Source organism: Nuphar pumila, chromosome 7 (assembly GCF_984573655.1).
Source record: "Nuphar pumila chromosome 7, dmNupPumi1.hap1.1, whole genome shotgun sequence".
NCBI classification, from domain to species: Eukaryota; Viridiplantae; Streptophyta; class Magnoliopsida; order Nymphaeales; family Nymphaeaceae; genus Nuphar; species Nuphar pumila.
Genome location: NC_143255.1, coordinates 100,152,359 through 100,174,035, shown reverse-complemented (window position 1 = coordinate 100,174,035; position 21,677 = coordinate 100,152,359). Strand labels below are relative to the sequence as shown.

At 36.2% G+C, this 21,677-nt stretch overlaps 1 protein-coding gene across 1 annotated transcript in view; it reads right to left on the bottom strand.

The window, feature by feature from the left end:
* Window positions 1-1,818: 1,818 nt before the first annotated feature.
* The window catches only part of LOC149832631 (uncharacterized), a 48,773-nt gene continuing 28,914 nt past the window's right edge, over window positions 1,819-21,677 (bottom strand). Inside the window, exons 2-3 of the mRNA XM_090013278.1 lie at window positions 4,359-4,444; window positions 1,819-3,925 (exon numbers count right to left, since the gene is read on the bottom strand). Of these exons, the coding sequence (XP_089869404.1) occupies window positions 2,020-3,925; window positions 4,359-4,444 (1,992 nt within the window). The 3' untranslated portion in view covers window positions 1,819-2,019. The remainder of the gene's footprint in view (window positions 3,926-4,358; window positions 4,445-21,677) is intronic.

The window sequence follows — 21,677 nt, the reverse complement described above, 5'->3', positions numbered from 1 at the left end:
AGGCCTATAAGAGCATATTAAATCTTGTCTGAATTGTTGTTGGATGTTGGATTAAGGCCATTTAGACATAATGATTTTGATACTTGTAAGGTATTCTTATATGCTTGTCCTTTTATAGAAGGAAGAAGTTCCTTACTCAAGTGAACAAGGCTGTATTGGGATTTTTGAGCATAGGAATTTTGGTTTTTCTTCTTTAAACTTGGCCATAGTAGAAAGATCTTCAATTTAAGCTGATAGTTCCTTAGATAATGTAGAAGTCAACAAATCAAATCTTGGATCCTTAGCACCCCAATCTTCATACATGGGGCTGATGCAACAGCTGTCACCCCTTTTTCAATGTTTATCCATTTCTTTTATGCCATGTTCAACTAGAGACCTTACTGGTCGCAGGTTCCATGGAGGGTGCTCAAATTGTTTTCAAGCCAAGTGAAAGACATCCTAGATGATGAAGAATGCAGAGAAAAATTTCTTTCCGAAGGAAAAAAAAATGCAGACAATAATCACATTTCAATTAAATCAAAGCAAGTATGAGGAAGTTACAATTGAGGTTCAGGTTCAAGGAGATGAAAGGGTGAAACCTGATCCCAAAAGGAGGGAAAAGAAGATACAAAGTAAGCATCGTATAATGCCCATTATTTTCTTTTTCTGGGGTGGGCTAAAGAGTGATTTAATGTCAAATTGATGCTGATATTGAATTTCAGTTCAAAGATCTGTGATCAATAATAATGTCAACATGCATGCACATGCGGGCAAGCACGCTATTTATGGGTATATTTATGCACAATTTCATATGAAATTGATGTCAATGTTGAATTTCAATTTCAGGATCTGAAGTGAAAATTGGATGCATGTCATTGTGATCTTACACACTTATTTTCTTCATTCAAATATATCAGAAAGTTATACGCTGCTAAAGATGCGCCAACTTGATACTACTGCTATAGATGAGCCAAATTCACATTAGTTAATGTACTATGTTAAAAATATTTGTTTTTATGGAACTAAAAGTTTAATCAGAAATTCTGTTAAAGGAAATTATACAAATATGTTGGCACACATGGCCAAAAAGACTTTTTTGGAAGTTCTTAACTAGAACTTCAGACCTCATTAAAAAAGCAACTGATTCGTTTCCGAGTATATCTTTTGTAAAGTGGCTATTTCTCCCTACACAAGAATCTTCTTTTTGTAAGTTTATTTTACCGGGTAATTTTATCGATACTTTAACCAATCCACGTTAATTCTGCATATCAAACTGATCGCTTTGTTGACAGTTGAGGTGATGTTGGACTGCATCTTTTTTCATAAAACTGGAATCTAATTGTCAGATTTTAGTTACAGAATCATAATTTTTTCATAAAACTGAATAAACTATTCTAATGACTGGTCCTATCTAGCATTATGAAATTTAAATCCTAAACTATTCATAAAACTGAATAAACTAATATAACATGATGGAAGTCCCTCCAATTCCATTGCGAGCCCCTGGGGCCATGGTAACGAATTGTTTTCCACCAAACAAATGGAGTCTCCCACGACAGACAAACGCAGCCTAAAGCTAGAGTTCTGCATGGTATAGTCTACATGATAGCCTTTTGGAGGATAAAAGCAAACAAAAGAAACTTGAGGGCATGTTTGCGATCATCATACCCATAGGTAAGTAGCTGAGATTTGTTTTCGTAAAAAGGATTGGAAAACACTTTCATAGAAAATTCTGCTCCCATGTGAAAATTAGAGATTGTGTGTGCCAACCCAACCAAACAACCCAGCAGAAACGGTATGGGTGCAGCATAACTGCCTTCACCAACTTCAAGACAATAATTAATGAAAATAATCATGGATAAATGAAAGAGTAAGGTTAATTTAAGTTGTTAAATTAGAGATCTACAGGTACATTGTTCTTGCAGTAGACAACAATTCTTAAAGTGTAATGCAAAAACTTGAAAAAAAAAAGATGATTTTAACAACAGTTTCCATCCACTTCAACCTATCTTTTGATTGGTACCACCAAAAGTATATAAATCAAGGATGATCCGTCACGCTATCAACTCTCATATCACTTGCTTTTGCAGCGTCTTCTGGCTGGGAAGACTCCGCCACTACCTCTTCCCAACTGCCAAAGTTCTCACTCTTGGATGAATCCAGAATCACTGCATCTGTGCCATCCGCCAGCCTATCTCGTGCAACCAAAGACTTCTCCACAGGCAGATCCATCATGTTATCAAGGCCTTGATGAACCTGGTCGTGATTTGCATCATCAATCCCACTTCCATGCTTTCCTTCAAATGACTGGCCATCAGTTTTGACTTCAGGCTGGAAAGCTTCTGCAGGAACTACAACTGACTGGTATAGACCGCCCATCGATGGGGCAACCTCGTCATTCTTATGCATCTCAAGATTCTCAACTGACTGCTCTACTGTGACAGACGGTACACCATGGGGAGGAGCAGCAACAGGAGTTGGCAAATCAGAAGTTGTCTCACTCTTTAATATCTCAGCAGATCGGTCTGTTTCAGTCATTAGATGTACACCATGGGGAGCTGCAAATAGAGTGGCTGAAACTGATTCACCTATCGGTTCTGCCTTTGGCAAGAGCGAGCCACTGCACTTCACGGTCTCAACCAATTGGCCTGTCTTCTCTTCATATGGTAACTCTTGTACTGCAACAGTAGGCACATCTGTGAAGATAGCACCCACGTTTTCTGGCAAAATCAGATCTGAGGGTTGTTTAATATCAGGTTTAATATGTAATGCTTGGCATACAACTTCCTCGTTCTGATTGCCATATTGTTGATCATTGGCTAGAATGGTTTCCTTCATCCCCAGATACCCACTTGCTTTCTCAGTCTCCCGCTCTGAAGGTACATCTTCATTTTCCTGAGTTGTGTTTTCATTTCCAAGTTCAGGATCTGATTTTCCCATTTTTATTTCAGTTTCTAAGACCAGAGATTCTTCATTAGCATCATTGGGTAGACTTGCAGGCAATGGATTGATCTTCTCTTTTGGCATATCACGTGCATCCTCAGTCTTGACTTCAGGCAGTAAAGCTTCTGGTGTAACTGCAGGTGCTTCATTTGATCTCTTGGTCTGGATGAGTTCATTGCTATCTGAAGCCTCTTTTGCTCGGTTGCCAATGCCACCATTCTCAGATGGGGAAGCTGTCACCGTTACTTGTATAGTTTCCTTTGACTGCCTTTCAGGCAGGGTTGGTTCAGCCTTGGTCTCCGCATGTAAAACTTGGGGCGGAACAAGGACCGGTTTGTTGGCATCATTTTGCAGCTCCTTTGGAGCAACAGGAGCAGCTTGTTTCTGCAACAGCTCATTTGAGCATTTGACTTCTTCAGTATGTGTAGCTTGTGGCTTAGCCAGAGTTTCTTTATTAACATCATTAGGAGCATCTTTCTGTGGATGTGAAGGATTGCTTTTCTGGAAACGTTTGGCAGATCTGTCACTCTTAAATACAGGTTGTAAAATATGGGCAGATGCAGGCACCACATTCCATGGTTCTTTTGTTGGAATAGCTATCTCAGTTCTTTGGAACATCTTAACATGTGGTGCAACATCATTTGCAGCAGAAATGGGCACAGATAGACCTGGTTCAAACACTACGCCTCGCAAAACCATGCTTGTATCACCCACTCTAACAGTAAGCAAGTACCCAGCATCAAATGAACCATCAAGCACACCTGACACAATCTGACCCACCATCGCATTGTCAGAATAACTAGAATCAGCTTTCCTGCGTTGACGCCTCACCTTGCCGGACCCTGAAGCATTATCACTGTGAAACAGGTTGTCATCCTTACGAGGCCGACCACGCTTTCTTTTTGCAAGTAGAAAATCAGTTGAAGCAGGAGCAGTTGCCCCCAAACTATCTTGGTTCATCTCTTCTAATTCGGTGGAAGATGGCACACTTTGACTGAAATCCCTGAAACATGGAGACAATAACTAGAGTCTCCTCATACTCATCAAAATGCATATCTAAAAGGTTAATTGATAATTAACGTATAATAGAAATATCATCTCATTTCATGACTACAATGTGTGCTCATCAACATGTACCACTTGCCATTTTTAGTTAATTGAAGTTCAAGTAGGAAAGCAATTTTAAATGTCATTTTCCATGACTTAACAGGATGGACCAGATGACTTCCACCTGACAGATTTCATGCATAGAGGTGTCATTTAATTGACAAGAGAAAAAAAAACTTGCCACACCTATGGAAGTATAAAGAAAAACAAAACACTATGTTATAGCAATATGTGATCTTGAACTTGTTCCATCTGCAGCAAATCAAACCTTCATTCACTAGACCACACAAAGGAGCAAAGCATTATCCATCCTTCACTAAGCCCCATACCTGGCTTGAAGAACCAACACAATGCTCCACCAACCAAAACTGCAATCGAAGAAAGCTTCAAGTGATCCACTCAGGGCATTCCAACCCTATAACAGTGGATAACCGATAACCTGCCAAGTCAGGAAAGCATTTGTCTCATGAAAAAAAAAAAGACCCCTCGCTTTTTAGTATATGCTACCCAGGAATTTCATTGGTCAATGTAAGGATATTGGGATGAGCCCAAGAAAGGACTTGTTTATCTCTTTAAAAATCAAATTATAGTTTGACACATGCAGATGCAATTTGATATTTCATCCCTTGAGAGGTTTAAATGGCTGCATTTTGACCTATCTTGGATTGGCATCTCTAGATTGGGTCTGATGTTTCTACTTAGACTTGTAACTTAGTGATAACTCAGCATTCATCTTACTCTCCGAATAGGATAAAACTTTGCTTTTCCTCAAAAAAAAAAAAAACAAATTTTGATATCCATGATCTCATGTTAACAATGGTCCACACATACAAATCACCAAGCAGAACAACTCTCGGATCAAACACTTCCCATTTCACTTAAGTTTGAAGGGGACATCAAGCATCATGCATAATAACAATTCTTGAACCATAAGCACGGCAATTTGTCTTCTTTATTTTCCCTTTTAACTGCTCCATTAAGGCGCTAATGATCAATTCTTTGTTAGAAAAGTTGTCTACACCTCCAAGTTGATAATTTTATCTCCTTTTTCGGCTACCACACCCCCCACCCCCCCCCCCCCCCCCCCCAAAAAAAAAAAAACCTTCAAAATGCCATTGTTGCTGGTGCATGTTGCTTAACCTGAACATTTAGAATAATCAATACTTTGGATCAACTATTTAAATGAAAAACCTTGAGTTTTCTGCAAACTTTTGGTGTAACATGGACATTTTAGATTTATTAAACCAGCCTAATGGACAGCATTTCCTAATCTAATACATATTTTCCCATAAACAAACTATCTAGGCGAAATTTTCTAGGACCTGATCTGCAAAACAAGCAGTAAAATATTAAAAAACCTAATAGGTCATTAGATAGAAATAGAATGGTACTATCAATGTACCAAATTTCACTGATATGTATATGTGTGTGTGAAGAGAGAGAGAGAGAGAGAGAGAGAGAGAGAGAGAGAGAGAGAGAGAGAGAGAGAGAGAGAGAGGAATGCTTGTTAGGCCCACAAGTTAGGATCCTTCGGAATCCATAGTTGCAAGGGTTTTTTGCTTGATCTGAACTGGTAGATGTGTTTATCACAGTTTACTCAATAGAAAACATGTATTAGAGTAGGTATTTTTCATACTCAGATGTGTTTTTTTCAAGAGAGATAAAAAATTAATCACTGATATCACACAAAATGCTAAAATATTTAAGTTCTTTCATTAAATCAATTTGATCCAGAGCATGTTGTTTAGCAAACAAGCAATGATAGACACATCTAGATTCTAGACTACTGGTTCAGATCAGGTAAAATACACCTACAACTATTTTGAAGGTTCATAATATATTTATAAAACCCAATTAAACCTGACCTGACCCACCTCCAACCCTATATAGTAGTCATCTAAGACGCACAAAGTTATAAACAATGTCAAAGTGCATCAAATAATGATTAGATCACAACATATTTGACCATGTTGACATTCTAAAAGCATATACATAAGAAGAGCTTCGAGTCATCAACAAGGATGATGACTAGGAAAAATAAAAATCAAGGTTACAGCATCAATGAACAATAAACATGAAAACTAAATTGGGTTATATACTTTTCTTTGGAAGAAAATAAAAAATGCACTAAAAATAAAATTAGGTTAAAATGATAAGAAGCCCTTTTAACCACAGAAAATTACAAAGTATGCAGAGAAACAGTGGTTAAAACAGATCAACAACAAATGATATGACATGCACATAAGAAATAGATATTCTGGCCATGCAAACCTCACAAAATTTTCGCTTCACTCTCTGCCTTCATCATCCTAAACCTTTGCACTTAACCCATTACCAACTTTGGTTCACTTTTAAGCTCATATTTAGTGCTCTCAAATGCGACCACCACTCTAGACTTCATAACGCAGCAGAAACTTTCGGAAAATAACCTCTTTTACATGTTATTTGAAACAACATTAAAGTCATAAAGATTAAAAAAAAGCACCTTTAATCTTTTAGCATGCAGAGTTATAAGTTCAAAAAACAAATAAGAAGAAGAAGAAAAAGAAGAAGAAGCCCAAATTACTCCTATTCTAACCCCAAATTATTTGAAACCCTAAAGTAGGCTTACAACGATTGATTACTTTTCATACCGTAATAAAAAACGACAATCAGCCACTTGTAGTTGATCTGAATCAGTCAAACAAAACCTTGTTCGTATTTCTCATCATGCTACCCCAATACAATCCCCCTCTCCTCAATCCCTCCTCACACATTATTCTTCTCGTAGACGCGACACATTTCGAAGCAGAATGCATGCCATTGGCTACTGTATTGCATGAATACCAAGATCTCTCTAACAGATCCGATCCTTACAATGGATCAGTAGCAATAACATCCTACCCGGAATACAAAAATTCTCGCCCCCTACAGACATTGTCAAAGTAATGACAATAACAACAACAACAGAGAGAGAGAGAGAGAGAGAGAGATTCATTGTCGATCACTAATGTATAATGACACCAAATAAAGTTAAAAATCACAACAGAAAAACGAGATACCAGACAATAATGGCACAAAAGAGAGAGAGAGAGAGAATACTTGGGTTTTATCTTATTTCCCTTTCTCGTTCAATCTCAGATGAAAATAGGCTTCACCAAAAAATTTAAATAAATTAATTAATTAAATCTCTTAACATTTCCAACAGGCGTTAGAAAGGCTCGAGAGAAATCAGCCACAGACATTAAAACAAAAATGAAAAGATAAAAAATGTAATTCACAAGTTAGCTCCATAAAATCCCCCTAATTAACAGCGAGAAAATAGAACAGAAATGGGCAATACAAAATTGCAATTATGGATGATTTAAGCAAAACAATATAAGGGCAACGAATTTGGAGGAACAAAATACGATTATTGTAATAATTAAAAATGCGTGAAGGATGAGAGATGGTTTACCTCCTCTATTTGTTGGGAGGTTAAGGGTTCGGAGGACCCAGCGTCTGGTTTTAACCCTAGGGTTTGCTTTGGGATAAACGGGGGAAGGATGATCGTGTCAATATCGGTAAATACACCAACAAGGGTGTTTTCGTCACATCATAAAAATTGCCTTTTTTCCTCCTTTAAGAAAAAAACAGGAAAATGGGACAAATCGTGTAATACAGCCCGCTGTTACCGTTTTGTTCTAGCGAGGGAACCTCGGCTCGTCGATTTTTTCCATTTTTTTTATGGTTAAGAAAATGACGAATCCGGCCATCGGTTTATCGGTAAATACCAGACTTGAGGGCCGAAAGGTCCCTATTTGCGACTTTGTTTTGGATCCAATAGTCAAGGTGTGGATGTCGGGTCTTGCCGGTGCCACAAAAAGGCCCATAAGTCTGACTGACTCGACCGCTCCTGATCCGCCGGCTAGGGCAGGTTAGGCTGGAAAACAAACTGAGCTGCTTGTGGTTTGGCTCGTGTGTTCCACTTATAAATAGCTCATTTGAACTCGTAAAATAGGCTTGGCAAGCTGAACATGAACAATAGATACTCGACTCAATTCTCCTGGTATCAACTTGTTAAGCAATGAGAAATATGTTGTAGATATATTTTACAACATATTATAGAATAAAGAACAAATGATTGGACTATTTGGTTTGTCAAAAAAAAGTTTTGGGGTAAAATCTTATTGCTTCTACCTCTAAACCAATGCATTTTCTTGATAATCTTATTTATGGCTGGTAGAAACCCAGCTTGGGCTGTTCGGGCTTGGCTCATTAAGGATACACCCCATTTTGAGTGTTACTCATCAGCTCGTCGCGACCTGAGATGAGCTCTAGCTTGTTACGAGACGATCACAAATTGGCTCAGTTTTTAGAAAAAAATATTTTTACGTATTTTTTAAGCTTGATAGTATATAAAATGCATATAATAAATGTTAAATATTATAAAAGTAGAAAAGTATCTAAGTGGAAAAAATGGATGCTTTTATAACTTTTTCTTTATTGATATTCTTGTGGTGTGAATTGAGAATGTAATTAAAAATTTGTAAGGGCATTTGCATAGAATTCTAGTAAAAAATTAAGTGTTACTTACGTACGCATTGTAAAATTTCAAATATTAATGAATGGGCATTTGCATAGAGTTCTCGTAAAAAATGAAGTGTTACTACTTATAATACCCATCTCTATTGAGCAAAAAACTAAGACTCAGAGAGCGCGCGCGCGCGCGCGAGCGAGAGAGAGAGAGAGAGAGAGAGAGAGAGAGGGGGGGGGGGAGAGAACCCCAAAAAAATTGGACTCACGCATGATCAGTGGTGGGAACTTAAGGATAATAAAAAAGAACTTTAGCAGTGGTTGCTACTGCCGCTAAAAGCCTTTTCTCTGCCCAAAGCTCGGTGATCATTGACCATTGCTAAAGCCCTTTTTATGCTACACTTGGCGTGCGATGGACGTATCTAATTTTCATTCGATTTGGGGGGGTTTAATGATACTTTCAACCATATATATATATATATATATACACACGTCTTTCTCCCCTTTTTTCAATAACCATATAATAAAACAATTTTATAATTTTTTTAAAATTATCAATATGTTTATGTTTCACATTATTTTTTACTTTTACTTTTGATAAAAGTATATGATGTAAACTTTCTTTTAACATTTGAATTAAATTATAGTGCTCAGCCATATGGGTGGGCCAATTATCTAGTAAATGTATAAAACACATATAATATATATAATATGTAAGTATATGATATATAAAAATGAGCCTATACAAGCCGAGCTGAGCTCACCATGTTTTAGCTCGGCTTGTTTACCTAAAAAAGTTGGCTTGTAGCTTGGCTCATTAAGCTCAATTTCGAAGCCAAGCCGAGCTGAGCTCACATGTTCTAGCTCAGCTTGTTTACCTAAAAAAGTTGGCTTGTAGCTTGGCTCATTAAGCTCAATTTTGAAGCCGAGCCGAGCTGAACGGCAAGCTGCTCATATTGTTTCCCTGCCCTAATCTTATTTCTTCCAGTTTCTAGAACAATGTACTTTTTCTATAAACAAGTCAGCTCAAGCCCGGCTCACTTTACTTGGGATCATTATGAGGTCAAACTTAGCTTGGCTCACTACATTAATGAGCCAAGCTTAAACACTTCAAGCTCGGTTAGTTCGGCTCCTTATTAAACGAAAATCGGATGCCCGTGCACGATCAGCAGTATGCACAAAGATGAAAAAAACGACCTCGCCGCTCAATCCCTTTTTATGCTACACTTGGCGTGCAATGGGGGCATCTGATTTCCGTTCAATTTTTTGGGGTTCAATGATACTCCCAATCGTGTGTGTTTGTATATATATTATATATAATGTCTTTCCTCTCCTTTTTCAATAACCATATAAAAAAAACTATTATATATATAATTTTAAATTATCTGTTTATGTTTCTTAGTATTTTTACTTTTACTCTTGATAAATGTGTATATGATGTAAACTTTCTTTTACCATTTGAATGATCTCATAGAGCTCGGCCATATGGGTGGGTTGATTATCTAGTACATAACATATTTACAATGTAAGTATATAACATTTAAAATGAGCCTATATAAGCCGAGCTCGCCATATTCATGCTTGGCTTGTTTACCTAAATACGCTCGCTTGTAGCTCAGCTTGTCGAGCTCAATTTTGAAGCCAAACCAAGTAGAGCTCAATGGTGAGCTGTTCATCTCATTTCACAGCCCTAATCTTATTTCTTCCAGTTTCTAGAATAATGTATTTTTCTATAAGCAAGGCAGCTCAAGCTTGGTTCACTTTGCTTGGGATCATTATGAGCTCAAACTTAGCTTAGCTCACTATAAGAATGAGGCAAGCTTAAACACTTCAAGCTCAGTTCGTTCGGCTCGTTGGCCATCCTTATTGTTGATAACCTAATAAACTAAAAAATTATTGCAAAATAAAAAAAAAACATGAGAATTACACATAGAAGTTGCACTGCATGTGAAAGACCTTAATCAGTTCAACCTTGTTAAAAAAAGGAAAAAAAGAAAAGAACCAGGAAACAAACAAAGAAACTTTTAAGAGTTTATCTTAAAATCAACAAGACAACCAATACAAAAATGACCATACTGTACAAATAAATTGATCACCTGATTCTCTAAAAAACTATATTTTTTATATTTTTTCGATATCCAAAATCACAAATATTCGACATCATTATGACATTTTTACCCTTCATAATTGCAAATTTATGAGTTATTGCGATAAAATAGTACCGCTCGTTTGCTAGATCAAACTCCCACTTAAATTCCGAATCGCAAGTTTCTTTATGCGGACCTCACGATCTCGCATAAATTTATTTGTGAATTTTCAGTGAAACTGAAACTACCAAAATTGCAGATATCCTACACTTTCACATATACATTAATATTTTGCATAAATATATTTGTAAAACATCCCTCGCAAATATCCTACTTTTTCATATATACTTCTCGAAATTACACAAATTTATGTGTGAAACAAATTTTACCACTAAATTCGCAAATATATTACTTATTCACATATAATGAATGATCTCACATAAAGTTATTTGTGAATCTCCTTTTATTGCAAATATCATATTTAAAATTTATAAAATTATGATAAATATGTGATATTTCTTATTTTTTGCAGGTTTCTCGAATCATATATAAACCCACTATGGTCCCCGATCTGCTTATTTTATTATAATGAAGGTTTTTTTGTCTTTTGTCCCCAACTAGTGGTCCCCAACTTGTTTTTTTTCGGCAACTATTTCCAACTCATTTGCATATATCATATTTTTTCTCATATACATTTCAAAATGTCATGAAATATATTTGTGAAAATCTTACCAATTGGCAAAAATCTAACAATTTTGCAAAATTGTTTCTCCATGTATAAACAGGTCAATATGATTAACATAAAAATAAATACAGTTGGTTAGCAAGAAATAAGATAACTTGAAGTTTAGCAATTACAAAGTTACATTCTATACATTGGCATGATCCATTCAATTAAAAAGTCTAACTTAATCCAACTAATTGCAAATATAAGTTTAACTTATCTATCACAAATGTGCATAATTGTCCACAACTCAACTAGTTGGACAGACTCTTTCGACACCTCTCTAACCGATGTCTTCACCTTTTCATTGTCTTTCGCACCTTTGGAAGCCCTTTCCTTCTTGTGCTTGTAGAACTTGATTATACGATTTCTTATATTTGTGACATTTTATTGAAAATAATTATTTATTAGCAATAACTAATTACAATGAATATCTCAAACTAGTGAATAACTAACATATAAAACACATACCTGCGTAAAGTTCAATCTTCAATTCCTGCCAAAGTATTGCATATACTGTATGACAAATATACCACAATCATACCTGTAAAACGAGAAAATACCAAGTAAAAAACATGCACATGTATGAAATGAGTTAACAAACAAATACAAAGTAATTACTCATTCTCTTGTTGAGGAATACCCTTTATGGTTTGCTTCGTTCAATCTTTGTAATAGTCAAAACCAAATTGCATTAAAAAAAATAAACTTGCAACACATATGCACGAAAAAGAGATAACAAACATAAAAAAAAAAGTGAGTGCATTATTAAGTTATGTTATCATACTATTTGTTTGAGGTTTTTATCTACTAAATATGTATTCAACATAAAATTGTACAGCCTAAAGTCCTCTTCCTTCATGTATATTTTTTAAAGAACCTAGTGCTTGTTGCCCTAGTTGAAAGAAATTAAGAGCTGCAACATAAATCTATGTGTAACGTTGTTGTGCATGTAAAAATTTATTTGTAAGTCATTGTATAAAGTTGTATAAAATCATACCTTATCAGCATCAACAAAAGGATACGACAAGTCATTGTTCTCTAAGTAGTCAGCTGCCCCACTTTGTTGCCCTTTACTTGCGACCATTTGATGTGAACAAATATGGTTTACCAAATAGTTTGTATTAATCTGTAGTAAAATAATATAAACTTCGCTTTTGGGACTCAGAGAGAAATACATGATAAGGTAAAGGGTCTTCGACAAGTTGTCTCTTTTTTTATTCTCATTGTGAGCTAGTTGAAGTATTTCTACGAATTTTGCTAGATGCTACATAGTAAATTTAGTGTGGTAACAAAAGAACAAACAAAATAACGTGCAAACGTAACAAAAAAACAAATAAAAGAACATGCAAAACTAAAACTTATGTCACTTGCCAAGAGAGTTTCTTGTCAAACTCATACTCTTTTGACTTTGGGGTGTTCTTTTTTATAGTTTTTTCTTTCTCATTAACTTGTTCTTAACAACAAAATAAATTGTATATGATTAATATCAAATATAAACACATGAATCCTAGCTATTGCTTATACCTAATGTACGACCGACTGTTCATTGTTATTCAAACTTCAGGACTGTTTGAATTCTTTTGTAGTACAAGAACATGTAAGACTATATATCTCAAACTACCTAGATATATACACAAATAATCAATTAATTAAAAAACACTAAATCTACACACAAATAAGCAATTAATTAAACAACACTAGATATGCATACAAAGAAACAATTAATTAAACAACATTACATACAAATACATACTATTATTCGTGCTTTCGCCTGTTGTGGCCAACCTCACCACATACACTACACTTGTATGACACAATATCTTTGTATTTTGTTCTTCATTTATTAACCTTAGGTCAGCCTGCTTTGTGAATCACTTTTAATAGATAGACAATTATAAGAGCAGTTGGAGCGATATGTGAGACATTATTCACCGTCAGAAAGAATGAATATTAAGTATATATAGCTTGATACAATTCAACTCTAAAGAACGTGTTATAGGAATCTTCTAGTAAGTTGCCTTCATACAAAATGCACGTGATCACATGTTTGCAAGGAATCCCGCTAACCTGCCACTCTTCACAAGATTACAAACGCCTCTGAAGATCAATAATGTAACCATGAGATCAGTCATAGTCTTTGTACCATTATTGGAGGCAATGCACTACTTACACATATATTTGTTGTGCTTTTTTTTTAGTTTCTCTAGCTTTTTTTCACCTTCGATACCACAACACTTGTCATACGTTGCCCCACAATCTTTTTTTTTTGTCTCAAAAAGTTTTATCAGCATGAGACAAATCTTTTCAATAAGTAAAATTAGAGGCTTATCACGTATGATGAGAATCTACAAATTGAAGTTCTCTGCTATATTAGATGTTAAGCAACCATATATTTTCATTAGAAAGTGGCAATTAGCCCAATGTTTCAGTTCCACATCATTGACAACATAATTATTTGTGTTTATGCTTTATTCCTTAATTTTGTCAAGAAAATAATTTCATTATTCTTTTTTAGTTACTTGAGCTGCACTCCATTAAAGTGCACTAAGTAGTGAACCAAATTTCTTCAAAAAGTTTTTCGCCAAATGATTCATGCAAAATCTAATATGACATATAGGTCATATGTGAGGGACAACATACTTTAAACAAAAATGCTTATGTGAGATAACTGTCAATACTCTTCTCTATATAAAATCATCAAAGTGTATGAGTTTGTGCTTTAGATGTTCTAAAAACCATACTCATGAATCATTAGACTCCTTATCAACAATTACAAATGGTACCGAAAATATCTCACCATAAGTATCAATAGTATGGGCCGACAATAATATACCCACATATCATCCTTTTAGGAATGTGCTATCTACCGTAAGAACTGGAAAGCATCCTTTTAAAAACTCATCGATGCTTGATTGAAAGGATAAGAATAGATATTGAAATTGATATTTCTAATTGGCCTTAATATACCTTATTAATCCTCAATTAACCTTAATCATATGATCCAAATAGTCAGAAAATATCTTAAATAACTATTCGAATGAGCCATATAATGCAGCCTTAGTGTGTTTTTATCCACACCATGTTTGTTTGTAAGTAACCTCGAGACCTTCCTCGTGATTGATGTCAATCGTGATTTCTCTTGGAGTTATCTTCAGGTTATTGTGCATGCGTTTATGAATAACACTTGAAATTTACTTAGAAGACATTTTTTCCACTATAAAGTTGGTCAGTGATCCACCACATGTATGCTCATTATCATAGCTCTTCATTTGAAAGAAATATGCACCATGTACCTTTATGCAATAGATCTTTCAACAGCAATCAACCGTAATATGAGTGTTATTTCTCGTGCAAAAGACATTGACTTTGTTATTGCAACTCTTTAAAAAATTTGTTTTAGAGTTATTTCTGATCATATGATCTTTCAAAAACTCATGATAGTACTGAAGATCATTAAACATTTTGCCCAAAGCAATTTCTCGATCATTTGAGTGTATTGATAACCATTGAAATTGTTCACAATCATTAAGCCTTTCATTACGTAATTGCTTATACAAATCAAATGTCTCTACTTCAATGATTTTTAATTGCTCTTCATTGTATGAGAACTCATTGTACGAGAACCAAGGGTTTGCACCCTTGAATGTCATTGGTGCATCACTTTCACCTGCCCTTATTTGTCTCATATCATCATTGTCTTCATCTTCTCTTGTCGACATGGTATACCCATCATCATCGATATTATCCAATTGTTCATTGTCAACATGATCATTGCTGCTACTAATTGACTATTCAGTTGCACCAACTAAATCAAAATTCATTGTATCTATCACTTCATTTGTTTTCATGCATGTATCATTCATGTATTTCTAATATTCAATGTTAAGCATCAAAATATTACATTCATCATCACACCTACATCTCAACCATAAATTACATCAAAATTATAACTTGTACTCATATGCCCAGAAAGGTTGCATGTTATTCAAATTATTATGATGAAAATCACTAACACTTCTTTGCTCACGTGGTTTTATATCATTTATAGTGATCCATTGATCATATACAATACCAATATCGTCTACTGTTTGGGACAGTTAGATAATCGACAAAGGACTCAACTTGATAGATGGTGCTTGAGATACATGCATATTCTCCATGGGATTCACATCATTCCATTGATCAACTACTTATTTAATTGCTCATTCATTAACTTTGCATACTTTCAAGTAAACATCACTACTAAATAATATCGATTCTATATCATTAGCATCCTCAACATTTATCCATATTTCTTTCTTGTTTAAGTTTGAAGAATAATTATACCGGAGGCTCACTAATTCTGTTGCATATCTGGTTTTACAAGACATTAAAGCCGTAAATTTCTTAAGGATAATATTTTTGGAGACCACTATATATTTTTAATTAGTGTAATCAGACCTATGGTAGTTTACTTTAGCCCCTTTAGACGCCATCAACAACCATGATAGTATACTTTAGCTCCTTTAATGCTTGTGCACAGTGAATTCTAACCCCATTATACCAACACAAGAATAACAAATATTAACTAAAGGACAAACAAAAAATCATAAATCATCTACAATAATGTATATTTTTTATAAAAAAAATCATAAACATAGTGATCCCTAAACGGTAAATCCGATGGCTGAGAAAGTGGATGACAACATAAAAAAATATACAAAAACCATTCATAACAATAACCAAACACAAATACACATGAAGATATTCAATGATCGCGAGTTGGATCTGTCCACACCCCTGATTGTAGGCTGCTATATTAAACAGAAACACACATGGGGGTACACATGTATATATTGTATGGAACTCACATTTCAAACCTGTAGATGAGAAAGTCGAACACAAGGATGATATCTCAACCTCCTCGAAATGCAAGAATCATTACAAGGGTTCCATAGAGAAGTTCTTTGTAGACACAAATAAGAAGAAGAAACCCTTGAATAAAACATGAGTATATATATGATTCAACAAAATCATAAATATTAACAAAAACACATATAATAAAACTTTCGCAACTATTTAAGTAGGAGATTTTAATTTTGTTGTTTTTCTTTAAGTAGAGTTTTACACATAAATTTATGTGATTTCAAAAAGTATATGCAAAAAAGTAAGATATTTGTGAGAGGTATTTTACAAATATATTTATGCAAAATATTGACGTATATACGAAAGTGTAGGATATTTGCAATTTTGGTTGTTTCAGTTTCACCAAAAATTCATAAATAAATTTATGCAAGATTGTGAGGTCTGCATAAAAAACATGTGATTCTGGATTTAAGTGGAAGTTGGTCTTAGCTGACGGCCAATACAATTTTATTGCAATAATGCCTCAATTCACAGTTGTGAAGGGTAAAAAGGTCGTGACGATGTCAGATATTTACAATTTTGGACATCAAGAGTATAAAAAATTGTAGGATTTTTAGGAAATCGGGTCAAATTATCTGTACAATACGATCATTTTTTATAAAAAAACTATCATTGCAAAACCATAACAATGTATTATAAAAAGGAAATGGAGGGGTGTCATTCACTGAAAACTTTCCTTTGTCACCACTTACCATTGCCATCTCTTTCTCTCTCTCTCTCATTTTGCAATTGAGTATATTAGCAATTTGTTCATCCATTACCAGACCTAAATGTCTTTTATTTTAATTACGAAACTTGTCTTAAATGCAAGATATTTAATATGATGCAAACAACTTTGATTACCCGTGCATCTCCTGTTGGCTGCTATGTAGTTTGTTGAGAGAAGATATGTCCCAAATCCAAAACAAGATCCAAAGAGCGTAAAAACATCTGGAAGAAGTCTAGATGGATAACATCTAATGAATATCAACACAATGGAAGGTTGTTTGGTCCAACATTGGAACAACTTGTACATATATTTTGGAAAACTTTGTTTATTTTTATTTTTTACTCGGAGAAACCGCCCTAGGCGCAGAGACCTAGCTGCGCTGGCACAGCCTGCCATACTACGGTTTTTGTTCATGTCAGCGTAAAACTCTGAGGGTTTACCCCTTGACACCAGGGAGTCGCCAAGCTTCGGCTTATGCAGGGTGTGAGGTAATGTGATTTGAACCTAGGCTGCCCATCAAATGGTCTAGGCCCCATCCCACTACGCCAAACCCCTAGGGTGAAAACTTTGTTTCTTATTATAAGGAAAATTCTGCCCTTAATTGTAAGAGATTATATGAATTGGTGAGATCTTCTATTTGTAAAGTTGCTTAATGATTTAAGAAACCATCTCTCTCATGAAAAATAAAGAGATGAGAGAAAAGTTGTTCAATTATGGATGAAGGCACAACTACCGAACCACGTTAAACCATGTTCATCATATGTGGTGTGTTTGGTTGCATAGGACATGTTCTTTATAAGAATGATACTAGTTATAGAGATGGATCAAACCACTATGAGAGACCCAAGAATCAAAATGATGCGAAAGTCATGTCAGTTCTTTGGGAGACATGATCACATTGCATGCTAATCTTATGATATTCCTAAAGCCTTCACCGTGATGGCTCTCAATTTGATGATTGACCCCAACATGATACCCTAAGGGCGCATTTGATTGTGCTGCACCAAACACTGAATGCGGTGAATGCACATCTGCCACATCCCAAGAACGTTGTTTCAGCATTCACCCCCTGGAACGGTGGGAATGGGACAACATTCCCACCCTTAAAAAAAAGGTCGGGCAGAGGGGGTATACCCCTGACTGCCCCCTCATCTCTCTCTCCCTTATTAGGGATTTTCAAATTAGTGTTTTGAACTACATCTTTTCGATTTAGGGGTTGAATTAGGGAATTTCAATTTAGGGTCTGAATTAGGGCTTTTCTTTGACTTTAATTTTATGATTTGAATTAAACATAAAAATAAGATTTTTTTTTTAATTAAGGCTTTGAATCAAATTTCTTTAATTGGGGTTTTTCACATGTAATTTTATTAAAACAATTTTATTAGGTTTAAATTAGTGTTTTTTATGTTTAATTTTATGATTTATTTATAGTTTCACCCACATTACTTTTTGTGTCGAAGGGCTATATGAAAGGGAGCATAATTAAATGAGGATACGTTTGGACTGGTGAGAAGGGTCGCAATGTGAATAAAGAGATTCTTAAGACTTCTCAAAATGCACTACATACCTGAAAAAACTTTAAATTTATTAAAGCAGAACAATATGCTTGATTTATGTGTGATGGTTGGTTAATTGATTCCTTTTGCAAAATCTAATTCTATTGCCAATGCCCTGTTGAAAATAATACATGATGAATTGTTGGGGCCCATCACCAGTCAAATCAAAAGAAGGGTGCAACTTGGCACATTGTCCTGCTTTCAAAACTTAATATTTAAAAACAAATTGGGTGTACCATAAAAATTTTCACATCGATGGAGGCAGAGAGTTAGTTAATAAGGATTTTGATGTTTTACTAAGTTGTCCAGACATTAAAGGGTGGTTGTCATGACCTTCCACTCCGCGACTGAGCAGTACAGTGGAGCGTAAGAATAAACATGTGACTGAAAGCGGGTTGTGCATGCTTATTTAGGCTTCTCTTGATAGGACTTAATGGGTAGATGTTTTTAGATATAAGGTTCAAATAATAATTCATCTTTCTATAAGTGATTTGAATGAAGAATATGTTGGATTTTAGATCGGATCGGATTCAACCTAAATATGACCCATATTGACATGAAGATATCAAAGGACATATATGGATGTGGCTCCTGAGTTTTGAAGGTTACAGGATAGTTATGAGGTCTTATAACATTCATGCACATTAGGGACCTCCACTAGTGATCATTACGGGCCTTCACCAAATCTCACTATAAATATGAAAGATCCATGGTAGCTTGATGAGGACTACCATGAGGGCATACATAGTTGTTGAGTGCCACATATGTGTGTAATTTCTCTCTGAGTTCAAGGGTCATGCTCACATTTTGACATTCTAGATTGGACTCAGTGAGGGCATCGATTGGCTAAGAAAAACGCCAACCACCTGCATCCACCAAAGTATCGTTCAGATCATCTAAGGTCGCATCCGGTATGTGGCTCTTTTGTGATCAATTTTATGCTAACATTGTGTTATGGGCTCACATCGCGCATCCGTTGCACATATTCGGGTGTGGGTGTGCCGATGTCCATGCGGCGTATGCCGAATTTTTTTGTCAGACTCCTGTTTGATTTTGAGATGTCGGACGATGATGGGAGAAGCATTGACAAAAGACCGTCAGCCACAGTCATTTCAGCCAATCATTTGATTGGTTGTCTGTCAGCTACTGCTGAGGCGACTTTTACTGTACAACCTTAAATTTCGGCCATCTCCGGTGGAGGATCGACAATCTGTCAGTGGATTTGAGTTCATTGGCATATAAGGATCTTGTCTGAGTGATTTGAACATCATTGAAATTGTGTAGAGGGATTCCAATGTGTTTTCTGGCAGCTCTACAGAATTTTGACTGTCGAAGCACAATCTAGTGTCTTGATTTGCATTTTTTGGTGAACTAACATAAAATTCGATAACAACATCAAAACAAAATTTGTTTGCAATTAGATTCTGAGCAACTTCTGTTCAGACCTCATCAACATTTAAGATCTCTAGCAGACTATATTTTGGGAAGAGCACTCCCCAACCCATTGGTGGGTCCGAGTGGATCAGGTCTGCACTCGACCCAACGGGACCCGATCCAAATCAAGACCTATTGGAGGGACCAGATGAATCGGGCTTGCACCCGATTTGGTGAGATTCAGTTTGAGACTCAGACCCGTTAGGGGTTCCGGGTGGGCTGGATCCTTGACCGACCAGGTCGGACCCAGACCCGTTATGGGTTTCGGGTGGACTGGGTCTGAGTCTGACCTGGTCGTACCCAGACTAGGACCTGGACCCATTGTGGGCTCTAGGTGAATCAAGTATGAGTCTGACCAGGTAGGATTCAGACCCATTGTGGGTTTCGGGTGGATCGAGTCTGGGCCCAGTTGGACCCGATCCGAGACCTGAAGTCGTTGTGGGTTCTGGGTGAACCTCGTCTAAGTCTGACCTAGTCAGGCCCGATCCAGGACCTGGACCCGTTGGGGTTTTGGGTGGACCGGTTTGAGTCTGACCCAGTCTGACCAGGACCAATTGTGGGTTCATTGTGGATCGGGTCTGAGTCCGACACAGTCACACCTGATCCGAGACCTGGACCTGTTGGGGGTTTTGGGTGGACCGGGTCTTAGTTTGACTTGGTCGGACCCGGTCTGAGACCCAGACCCGTTGGGGCTCTGAATGGATCAGTTTAAGTCTGATCCGGTCTGGGACCCGAACCTATTAAGGTGTCAGGTGTATCAGGTCTGAGTCTAACCTTGTCAGACTCAGTCCGAGACCTAAACTCGTTGGGGGTTTCTGGTGGACTGAGTATAAGTCTAACCCGGTCCAGAACCAGAACCAGTTGGAGTTTCGGGTGGACCGGGTTTTAGTTTGACTCTATTGAACCCAATCTAGAACTCGGACTCGTTGAGGTTTCAGGTGGATTGGGTCTGAGTCTCACCCAGTCTGGGACCCGAACCCGTTGGGGTTTCGAGTGGAACGAGTCTGGTTTCAACCCGTTGAGACTCAGTCCAGGACCCATTAGAGTCTAGTTCTGGACCTGATCCGACCCATAATTACTCACCCGGTCCACCCAAAGCCCCAACATGTCCAAGAACCGATACATTCATTTTGAGACCAGTTATGAGGTTTTTGAAATCGGTTCACACATTTTGGAACCGATTCAGGCTTCTTGGAAATCAGTTCAGTGGGTTCTGAGACTGTTCTGGCTTTTTAATGACTGATTTGGGCTTCTTGTGACCGATTTGAGGGTTTTTTTTTTGACAAGTTCAGTGGTTTTCTGGACTAGTTTAAAGTTTTTATGACTGATTCAAAGCTTTTAGTGACTGGTTTAGGGTCTTTAAAGACTCATTTAGGCAATTTTAAGACCTCAATTTCAGATATGACTTATAAATGCATGTCTATGTCATTAATCTCATACTTTTTTGTAACTTTAACATGATATAAGATGTATTTCATGTTATTTTTTAAGGTATCCATGATTTTTTAAGCATGAGATTATGAATGTATGCACTTTATTTGTGTTATGACATGCTTTATATGAACTTGCCTTTAAAAATTTTTGATTCACTCACTCTGGTTATCACCAAAGTGATCTAAGTTTTGTTGATTGAGGATTTCTTGGACTGTGTTGAGATTGAAATTCGGTATTGAGATTGTGTGTGACTTTATGAAATAATGATTCCACTCAAAGGTATGTCATCATGTTTCAAATTC